We start from the raw sequence: 12,077 nt of genomic DNA on the forward strand, positions 1-12,077 counted from the left end.
GACCTGCCTACAGATTTCTCAGGAGGCAAGTAAAGTGGTCTAGTGTTCCCATCTCTTTAAGAATGTTCCATAGTTTGTTGTGATCCACACAATCAAAGGCTTTAGCATAATCAATAAAGCAGAAGTAGATGTTTTTCTGGAACTTTCTTGCTTTTTTGATGATCCACCAGATGTTGGCAATTTGATCTCTGGTTCCTCTGCCTTTTCTAAATCCAGCTTGAACATCTGGAAGTTCACGGTTCATGTACTGTTGAAGCCTGGCTTGGAGAACTTTGAGCATTACTTTGCTAGCATGGGAAATGAGTGCAATTGTATGGTAGTTTGAACATTCTTTGGCATTGCCTTTCTTTGGGATTGGAATGAAAACTGACCTTTTCTAGTCCTGTGGCCACTGCTGAGTATTCCAAATTTACTGGCATATTGAGTTCAGCACTTTCACAGCATTATCTTTTAGGATTTGAAATAGCTCAAATGGAATTTCATCACCCCCACTAGCTTTTTTCATAGTGATGTTCCCTAAAGCCCACTTGACTTCACATTCCAGGATGTCTGGCTCTAGGTGAGTGATCACACCATCATTGTTATCTGGGTCATGACGATCTTTTTTTGTACAGTTCTTCTGTGTATTCCTGCTACCTCTTCTTAATATCTTCTGCTTCTGTTAGGTGCATCCCATTTCTGCCCCTTATGGTGTCCATCTACCCCAGGGACCAAACCCTGGTGTCCCACACTGCAGGTAGATTCTTTACCAGCTGAGCCACAAGGGAAGCTTCGTGAGCCTTAATACACAGATTTTCTTTTTTCTTGCAGTCCTTTATCTCTGATCATGTGTAGACATTATCTTATTTTCTAAATTTGTTTCCCATTCATTAATTATTTAGTATATTGATCAGTATAGGTTAACTCATGCTATAGTAATAAATGAGCGTCTCCTGAAGTCTTTGGGTCTTAATACAATGAAGGTTCTTTCTTCTCACATTAGTTTGATGTGTTTATAGCAATCCCCCACCATTCTTTTCACCCCACTTCTAGAAACTACTGCGTTCAAGTTTGTCCTATCAGAGAAATTGTGTAGCAAACTAAAGGTATTGCCATAATACAGTGTTCATTTAGTATTATCAGTTCTTATCAATTTATAATAATTGCCATTTTCATTAGCTGCCATTTTTCCCTGAAAGTCTCACGTTGTCTTCATATGTTTTTAGCACATTAAAAAGTCAGAAGGTCTGTGAGTTTTGGGGAAGATAGTTGTTTAGGACATGATGGTTTCAGGGACTCAGAGCCTTGAGTCCAGATTTGGCCTCAGTGACTATGTGACTTTGAACAAGTCATTTAACCTTTCTAGGATTCTTCATTACAACTCTACCAATAAAATATACTATCAAAATGCCAAGAGTCATTATTTTCTTCCACAAAATTAAAATGATGCAGATAGAATCATTTAAATGAATCCTTTTATCTACCTCTTTACCGCAACGTGAAGGATCCCTATGGCACATTCTAGGGAGGTCTGTTCAGTTTAGGTTGAAATGACCTCAGCAAAGTGACTTTTATCATTTGTTTTGAGAGGCAGTGTCATTCATCTTTTCTGTACCCCCCTCCTTTTGGGACTTACTTCAATTAAATAGGCAGGGAGAAGAGAATGTTGAACAACATTATAAAAATGTTAATTTCTAATGTCACTGACTAGCTCTTAATCACACTATTAGACATATGTTCTGATTTAATGATCCTGACAAGCACGCAGTAAGACCAAGATTGACTTTGATGAATGCCTAACATTATTTTGTGATATGGATGAGGTTGTTTTTCTTTCTGTCTAAATGTTTCCTTATAAATTGCATTCTATTTAGAAAGAAAGACAATGTGAAAGAGTTTGGTTTTCAGAATCTTCTTTCCTAAATCAACATTTTGATGTTTTGATCATAAAATGAAACATTTGGGTGTGATCACTGTAACTATTTGTCCTTAAAACTTTGGTGGCTCCTTCCTCTTATTTTTAAGCTCAAAATGCTTTAACTACCATCAATGAAATAACGTATCTTTAGTGTGTACAGAAATCTCATTATTTCAAATAGTTGCTTCCTAACGATGCTGCAGGGAAAATTGGATTCCTTTCCTTGTGTCTGTTACTCATATCTTTTTCTTTGGTGGTACCATTTGCTGAAGTCCCCACAACACCAAGCCTCCAGTCAAATGTTACCATTTCCATTTTCATGAACATAAACAATTTCTGTGAGACATTTTTCAGGAATCTTGGACAGAATTCATGGTTTCTTCTTCTGAACTTTCCTACCATTTTATTAACAGCTATATTTTGACCCTAAACTCATTTTGACTTGCATTTCTTTTAACTGTGTACATAACCTTCTTACCTAGATGTTATGAGCCCCCTTGGGACAGTGAAAGTCTATTGAACTTTATATAATTAGGATATCTCCCCATGACCTTGACAGCATAGAATTAAGAAATAATTGAATGGAATGATTATATATAATATAATGCAATGCACACTAATAATTTATATCATTTTATTTAATCACACTGTTTTATAAATCATATCTTCATACATGTGTGTATGTACAGTGGCTTCCCTGCTGACTCATTCGGTAAACAATTTGCCTGCAGCACAGATACATACATACATATATAAAGCTTAGTTCTTACATCACCTATGGCTGGAGGCTGTGGCAGGTGACAGCCAGTGATCAGCCATGGGAATAGTTTCCCCAAAGTTCTATGCAGAACTTCAGAGTAACACATGAGTGAGAGCATTGAGCCAAGAAGAGCTGAGACAGAATGATGACCATTGCGGGGAACCGCTCTCCAAATTGCAGGAAGATCCAAGCATCATGTTTAAAGGGGGCAAAGGTGGCCTGAGAGTCAGGGTTATGCTGCCAATGATTGGAACTGAGTTGGGACGGACTAGGAGTACGCCCAGGTTAGGTTCAAGTAAGGAACATGTGAGATTAAAGAAAAGTACTTCCTCCGCAGCTGCTGAAATGTCTGCTCTGACTGCTTCCATTTATGCGTCAGAAGACAGAAAATTAGTTGGACCAAAACAGAATTGATGTTTCTCTTTATTTTCCTCATCCTCTGGTGTGCCCCTTTATTCACGTTGCCCACCAAATTGCAATTGAAAGGAAGACCATTGTGGACCATTGTGTATACTTCCACATCATCCAACAGAATTTTTGAATGTCGTTGATATTTATTTGTATTTTATCAGCTATTCTCACAATAATGCTATGCTGCCTGTTGCCAAACTCAGTGGCATGCAATGCCCAGGACTTATGCTCACAGGTCTGAGTGTCACATAGGACAGGTGTTCTGCGTGCCCCATCCTGAGGTCCCCCTGTGACCATCTCAAATATGTTCTCCCGCCATGTCAGAGACACCCCACTCCCAGGAGCAGTGGAAACATGCATGCTTCTTAAGGTCTAGACTCCAAGCTGACATAACCTCATTGTTTAAAAAAAAATTATTTCTAATTGGAGGATAATTGCTTTACAATATTGTGTTGATTTCTGTCGTATATCAGCATGAATCCGTCATAGGTATATGTATGTCCCCTCCATCTTGAACCACCCTCCCACCTCTCACCCCATCCCACCCCTGTTCCAGGGATCAAATAAGTAGCAAGAGGAAGACATCAATGAGACAGGGATATTTAGCACTTGCAAGAGCTCCATGATACCACATGCTGTGAATCCAATCTCTTCAATGCCCAAAATGTGGAGAAAGGGTGCCAATTCTCTTCCTGACTACATCACTAGGGTCTTGAATGAAGGCAAATTAGTCACCCTTTTTAACCCTCAGTTTCTCCATTTGTTATATTTCAACTTGTACTCTACAGAGGAATAAGCACAAAGATGGGACATCTAAGAAGATAATTGGTGGTGGTTTAGTCGCCAAGTTGTGTCTGATTCTTGTGACCCCATGGACTGTGTAGCCCGCCAGGCTCCTCTGTCCATGGGATTCTCCAGGAAAGAATACTGTAGTGAGTTGCCATTTCCTTCTCCATGGGAAATCTTCCCAACCCAGGAATTGAACCCAGGTCTCCTGCACTGCAGGCAGATTCTTTACTGACTGACCTACAAGGGAAGCCCAAAATTAGACCATAATTTAAAGCTCCTGATTTCAAATGTGTGTGTGTGTTTTGTCTTTATTCCCTATGTTTCCCATCCTTAAACTTTTGCTCATTTGTATTCAATCAGTCAAAACAATTTGCAAATTTTATACTGATTTCCAGATATGAGGAGGGGACCCCAAGTTTCACTGGTACAGGCACTGATAGATTCCAAGCAAAACAAAGTCTTGGGGTGCTAATGACACCTCTAGGGGATTAAGGCACCAAATAAGAACTAGTGAAACTACTAGAAGGCAACATCTGCACCAGCTTGCATGCACAAGATGGTTGTTCAGAACTAAGACCACTGATAATAACACTATTAATATGATCACAACCTTGGTTTAGCTTACAAATAAAAATAATCCATGATGACATTGAACTTCACTATATGATCAAGATTCTACACAATGAAGGAGAGGTTTGGATAGTGCCAAGAGAGAGAAGTGGAGCGATTTCTTCCCATTTCTTTTACTTAAAGCCAACTTGGGAAAACTTATCCAAACACATGAGGTTTTTTGGCTCCTCTGGGTCATCATTGCTGTACACAGGAGTACCGGCAAGCAGAAGCCACCTTCATTTTTGTCCTTGGGTTTCTCATGATGGGTGTTTCTCTTGTTGGGGAGCACAGTCTCTAGGCTTCAGAAGTTGTAGCATTCAGGCTCAGTAGTTGTGGCCCATGGGCTTAGTAGCCCTGCAGAATGTGAAAGCTTCCTGGACTACGGATCAAACCCATGTCACCTGCATTGGCAGGGGGACTCACTATACCAGCAGGAAAGTCTAAACACACAATGCTTTACCCCTGTGTTCCCTGGACTTACACACTGGAATGATCCACTTAAGCTTACCCCAGGCCTGAAAATGCATTTTGCTCTAAATAAACCCATTTGAATACAGCTTACCTGAGCTAGTGGTTAGAAAAAAAGCAATTCATTTGAACCAGTGTCCAACGATTTACAGTTTTGTTTGGAACAAAGTAAAACGGATTTAAAATTATTCTTTAAAAAGAAGACAGTGGTTAACAGACATCTCTAACTGGAATTCTAACTTAAAAGGTAATAAAGGGAATTGAAACATTTTATTTTTTATCTTGTGTACATAATTTTATTCAGAGCAGTTCTATGAGGTTAGAAAGGCAAGAATTCTTTTTTTTTTTATTTGTTTTTAATTGAACGATAATTGCTTTACAATATTGTGTTGGTTTCTGCCATATATCCACATGAGTATGCCTATGGAAATTGAAACATTTTAGAGTGGAGAGTAGTAGTTTTCAGGTGAGGATAGTCCTTCAGTCTGTCTGCCCCCAACTCAGCATCCCTAAGATGCTTTTGCTTTGCATAGTACCCGTTTTATCTTTTTCTCATCACTTGCAGGTTCTTGGAAGCTCTAGATTGTCATTCTCTTCCTATTTGCCTCAGTGACTTCCATAACGATATTAGCAGTTAAACCAATTCAGAGAAAGTTGTTGCTATTTGTATACATGAATAATTTATAAATTACATATTTGTACATCAGGAGCTGTATATGAAATCAAATCTTGACAAGGCAAAATTCAAACCTAATATCATTCTCAGATAAATGTTACTATTCTGTTTAAAATGATAAATCATGAAAATAGCTTTCAATAATTGTTTCTTTCATTTTCAAAAGATAAATACAGATTAAGTGCCTGGTGTATACCAAACAGAAACAGATCAGCTATTTCCAAAGAGAACCTAAGCCTAACCTCCTTCAACCTAAGGTATATAACACCTACATCTCTGCCTATATATATATCTGTTGTTTGGATATATTATCATCTTCTGGATAATATTTTTATCTGCTTAAATATTTTCAATTATAGAGGATGACTTCAGCATATATTACTAAACTAAACTTGGCAAAGAAAAAAAATGACAGGGACAAGACTCAAAAAAAGTTTTCTATTAATTACATAAGCCACAAATTAGAGGTTACACACCAGCTTTGTATGGGTTAAATATGAAGCCATGCAGTACTGACTTTCATAATATTTTTTGTCCAAATCTTCATACATTTGTACTTGAGATATGATGACTTTTTAAACAATTTAAAAGATATGATAACCTTGGAGCTAGTCTTTGTCGTGACAGAATCAGTGGGGGTGAAGCAGGGCCACCGTGTCCTCCGAACCAACACTCCCTGCCCCTCTTTTGTGTGGACCCCTCCCCAGTGAGGACCAAGTCAGGCTCATCTTGGCCCGCATGCTGTGGTTTATCCTTTTGTGACTTTAAAAGAAAATTGATCTCTATATATATTCAATTTTGTTTGTCTAAAATCTAGCCCAGTGTACTCAGTTGTGATATGCCTGCTAGATTTGATTAGCATTTGAGCTTGTGACTCTGAGTCTGAACGTCGTGAGAACTCAATATTATTCTCTAGGAATACTTTTCACAAAAGTGTATATATATGTGTATGGATATATCTCTCTCTGTATATATGTGTGTGTGTGTATATATATATATATATAGAGAGAGAGAGAGAGTGAGAGAGAGAGAAAGAGCAAGAAAGAGGAAGGAGAAAAAGAGATAGGAAAAAAGGAAAAAGGAAGAAAGAAAGGGGAGGAAAAAGAAGGGAAGAGATGAACAAAGAGAGGGAGGGAGGGAGATATCCATGTAAACATAAATGCATATACACTGTGTATATATATCCTTTGTTCATATATATATATACACACACACATACACTGCATATATATACATATACACTGTGTATATATATCCTTTGCTGTCTTCCTTCCTTGCTTGCTTTTCTTCTTTCTTCCCCCTTTTTCTTTCCTTTTTTCTTTTTTCCTATCTTTCTTTCTCTCTTTCCTTCCATCTCTCTCTATATGTGTGTGTGTGTTTGTGTGCGTGCATATGTATACGTGTATACACATAGATATCTATACACAATTCCTCACATAAATACTTTATGAAGAGTATTTGTATCCATGTCCATACGAGGTATATATGTTCTTCAGGACATATTCGTCTCAGTTTCTGTGACCCCCCTGTGCCACGTCAGGCTTGCTCCTTGCTGACTTGTGAAGCATCTTGTCTTGCAGATGGGACTCCATTGACCTGGTGGATCGGGCGGTCCAATGAAAGGCAGCCCTACTGGGGAGGCGCCCCTCCCGGAGTTCAGCAATGCGACTGTGGCCTGGATGAGAGCTGCCTGGACGTTCGACACTTCTGCAATTGTGACGCTGACAAGGATGAATGGTAATGGGAATGCTGATCTCTCTGCACTTGTGGAGGAAGCCCACTAAGAGATGCATAAAATATCCCATAAAATAAAGGAACATGAATGAGAAATTCCGTATGAACTAGGGCTTCTTAACGATGGTGATCGTTTTTAACTCTGGAAATTGCCAGTCCTAGTACTTTTAGGGCTATTACTGAAGTTTCTAACATAAAGCATGTGGCGACACCATCATCTTATATTCTCAACATTCCATTTTCGACATGAGAATGAAATGTAATATTTAACTTTTCAATTTAGCTGGCATTTCTATAATGTGTAGAATATAGGCTTTGGGAAAAAATATGGGAGATAGGGATGCGTAATTACACAGATTGTTTCTTTATTGTTCCATTGTCTCATTGATGAATGACCCAGCCACCAGTCAACCCTATTATTGCCAGTAAAAACAGAGAATTTATGTTTATTGAACGTTGATTTAACCTTCGTAAAGTAAAGTAAAGGCGCTCCGTTGTGTCTGACTCTTTGCGACCCCACGGACTGTAGCCTACCAGGCTCCTCCCATGGGATTTTCCAGTCAAGAATGAATACTGGAGTGGGTTGCCATTTCCTTCTCCAGAGCAACCCATTAATTCTTTTGTATTTTTTAGCGAAGTACAGTTGGTTTAAAATGTGGTAGTTTCAGGTATACAATACACACAGGTGTACACACACACACATACATTTTGTTCAGATTCTATTTCCTTATAGATTATTACAAGTTATTAACTTATTGACTATAGTTTCCTGTGCTATACAGTGGATCCTTTTTATGATTTTTAAAAAATGTTATATTGGAGTGCACCTGATCTACGTTGTGTTAGCTTCAAGTGTGCAGCAAAGTGAGATAGTTGTACATGTTTTTTTTTCAGTGTTGTTCAGTTGTGTCCGACTCTTTGTGACCCCATGGACTATGTGGTCCGTGGAATTCTCCAGGCCAGAGTACTGGAGGCGGTAGCTGTTCCCTTCTCCAGGGGATCTCCCCGACCCAGCGATGGAACCCGGGTCTCCTGCATTGCAGGCGGATTCTTTACCAGCTGAGCCACCAGGGAAAAGCCCCAGTTATACATATACATAGAGCTATCATTTTTCAGGTTCTTTTTCATTCAGATTATCACAGGATTCTGAGTAGAGTCCCCTATACTATACAGTAGGTCTTTACTGTTCATCCATTTTATATATAGTGATGTGTATCTGTTAATCAGACTCCTAATTTATCCTTTCCCCCTCTCCCCTTCAGTAACCATAAATTTGACAAAGAAAGCAAACCTGTTAATTTTTTATGATCTTCTCACTTTGGCATCTTACAGTTGAGGAATGTACATCACAGAGAAATTTAATTATTTTCTCAAGGTCACACTCATCTATTAAAAGGCAGATCCAGAATTTGAACTCCTCAACACCAAGTTACTTTTGTAGATAAATTTAGTTTTTAGTTCTCATGGCCATGGCATCTACTTTTCCTTTGCCCTCCTGGTCACCGCTTGTTTTTTCATTGTAGTGATGGTGAAAATATGCACAGAACATTTCCAAAGACAGTTTGGTTTTGAAAAACTTAAGACCTTCTTTGGTTTTGGTTTTGTAAATTGTGCTTGCTTCATCAAGTACTGCTCAAGTATAGTTAAGAATTCCTGTGTCAGCTGCTCCCAACCTAGTAGAAATGACTTTAAAGTGTTTTTCTTTCACTGTTTTAGTTGATAACACCAAGGACTGTTTCAGATAAAATTTGAGGTCTGCTTTAAACCTTAGTTCAGTGAGGAAAAGATCAAACACACGGCTCCGTCAGGATCCACTCATGGTCCGTGGCTTCGGAAGGTTGTAGGCTGCCGGGGGCCTGAGTCCTGTGACCTGGGCCTCCTAACACGGCAAATCAGTAAAGTTAGCTGGATGTCTCCGTTCTTCGGGGCCTCCACTCTATCCCGCAGGCCCTTCTATCTCATCTTGTAGATCTGCACATAAAAAATAACTCTCCTTCTTTTTGGATATTGGGTCTCTCTTAACATTACTTCCCCCAAATCTTACCCTTTGTGCAGTAGAAGTTGATGGTAGCCAGCTGAATAGATGAATGCGGTAGACCTTTGAGAAGTGATCCCAAAATGGCAACTACAAGCTTGAGGGACATGTGAAAAAGTGACATGATTGTGAGGCCAGGAAACATAATCAAAATCCTCTGCAATCAGCAGTTTGATCCAGTCATTATATTTTGATTCTTTAACTTCCTTTCACTGTGCTGACATTAGAAATGTACAAATTTATAGACTTGCATGCAAACACCTTCGTTTTATTCTGTATAATCAGAGAAGATGGTAACGGGGTTTAGAATGTCGAGAGTCATTGCGAAGGGAAAGTGTTTCTCCTGAGTGCCTTCATTTTACAGTTTTTTGGTTGAATGCTTAATCTTCACTCACCTTTTCCTTTGGTGAAGCCCTTCCCATACCAAATGCTGCCTTAGTGCCTTCCCTGCTAGGGAACAAATGACCAGAGCTGGACTTAACTTACCAAACACTGAGGCACAGAATCACATCACACCACTTAAAAGTGAAAAAATTAGACTATCAAGCATTGAAGTGCCTCTACCCTCCCTTCTCCAGGACTTTCCATCAATCATCTCATCTACTCTCATTCCAGAATCTCCCTCCTTTGACCTTCTCACTTGTTCGCTAACCTTTGAAGTTCTCCTCTTGACTTAACTTCATCATCAAGGCTGTGCTCAGGAAAACTTTTCCTCAACTCTGGTGCCAGCATACCTCCACCAACTTAGGTTATTGAATATTTCATAACCTTTTACTGTCCCTTTAAGTTCAGGGGGGAAAGCTTCATCATGTGCCATTTTATGTGGCAAGTAACCTTGATTAGAGCATAAATATTTAATTTTAGATGTAGGTTTTGTTCAGCAATTAACCTATGAAGGGTCAAGAGAAATGCTCTGACTGTCTCTCTGTAAAGATGCCCACTTCAGCCATGGGTGTCCTAGCATTATGTTGAGCATCTAATATGTAGATTATATGGGATATAGTATATGAAATACTAAGAACCTTTCAGGATGTGATAGGTAATATTGTTAAGTGGCAATATTATCTAGGGGTTGCAATATAGTAAATCACTATATGCTAAATGAAATTCTTGCCCAAATTAGCTTTCTGATTCACTTTTCCAACCCAGGTGAAATTAGGAATTTCCTTCTATCATTCTCATAAGAGGGTAGATTCTAATTTTTTGGCTCTGTGCATGTAGGATCTTAGTTCCCTGACCAGCTATCGAACCTGTGTCCCCAGCTTTGGAAACAGAGTCTTAACCACTGGATTGCCAGGCAAGTCCCAGCAGATTCTGATTTAACTCTTCTAGATTTCATTTTCTTAGGACAAGCTATAATCTGTCATCAGTGATTCTGGGAAATAATTTGTTATACAGGGAACTGTGCATACTATTCCATCTGACACTTACTCTTAAATCATTTGTCAAAAGAATGCCTACTCTGGGCAGTTAGTCTGCTGCACAGAGAAAGCCAGGGGCATATAATTCTTACCCTTGAGGAACTTGCAGGGAAGTGGAATAGTGGAGGCTAATTAATTAGCAATAAATGCATTAGTGTGATAAGTTTGATTATACATATAAGCACAGGTTTGTCGGACCTGGGGTGCAGTGGGGCTGGGATAGTTTGATTTCAAGGAAAAGTATAGGTAAGTTTTGAAGAACCAGAAGTAACTAAAGGTAGTATAGTACAGTTAAGTGCTGCCATTTATTCAGACATAGAAATGTGATATAAAAATTGCTACTTCTCCAGAATACAAGTATCTCAGTGTAGTTTTTGCAGTTTTCATGTGTGTGATTTACACGATATGTAGACAGGGAAGCAGGTAAAATCCAGATCATGAAGCTCCTTGTATGTGAAATAACAATGAAACAGCTTTGTCTATAACAGGGATTGTGGACACGGAATATACATGCAGAATGAAAGCTGGCAGAGCCTTTTTGAAATGTGTTCATTATTATTTAAAGTCCAAAATCTAACACCATTGGGGAATAATCATGTTCTTTAACATTCCTCCAACCTGATTCTTAGATAACTTGTGGTCGAGCCAGCTTTCCTTGCATTTCAAATTTTTGTTTCAGACAGGCATGATCCTTTTGGTGTCTGAGTGCTTCTAAGAAAGCTAAAATATATTTACCTTATAAACTTCCCTTAAGTTTCTGCTTTTGGTAAAGTTAGTCAGAATTCTGATTTGGGCTAGTATAGCATTTAGTAGATAGCACATTGATATATTACAAGTCCTAGAAAATATTGTCTCTCAAAAATGTCAAGTGTCTGAGAAAGACCAATATCATAGGATGTTGTTTATATGTGGAATCTGAAAAAAAATGGTACAAATAGCCTTATTTATAAAGAGAAACAGACTCACAGATCTAAAAAACGAACTTACAGTTACCAAAGGGAAAGGTGGTGGAGGGATAAATTACGGGTCTGGAATTAACATAGACACACTACCACAGGTAATCAGCAAGGCCCTACTGTATAGCACAGGGAACCGTACTCTGTGACAGCTTATCAAGGAAAAGGACACTCTGTAATAGCCTATAGTGGAAACAAATCTAAAAAAGAATATATATATATATATATATATATATATATATATATATATATAAACACTGAATTACTTTGCTGCACAACTAAAAGTAACACAGCATCGTAAATCAACTATATTTCAAT

The 12,077-nt window shown here is 38.5% G+C and overlaps 1 protein-coding gene across 2 annotated transcripts in view; it reads left to right on the plus strand.

Annotated features, from left to right (window-relative positions):
- CNTNAP5 (contactin associated protein family member 5) overlaps nt 1-12,077 on the plus strand; it is a 995,558-nt gene that overhangs the window by 787,864 nt on the left and 195,617 nt on the right. For both annotated transcript variants that reach the window (XM_043894748.1, XM_043894749.1), the window contains one exon: nt 7,194-7,350. In XM_043894748.1, coding sequence (XP_043750683.1) covers nt 7,194-7,350 — 157 coding nt within the window. The remainder of the gene's footprint in view (nt 1-7,193; nt 7,351-12,077) is intronic.

This window comes from Cervus elaphus, chromosome 33, assembly GCF_910594005.1.
Source record: "Cervus elaphus chromosome 33, mCerEla1.1, whole genome shotgun sequence".
Taxonomy (NCBI): Eukaryota; Metazoa; Chordata; class Mammalia; order Artiodactyla; family Cervidae; genus Cervus; species Cervus elaphus.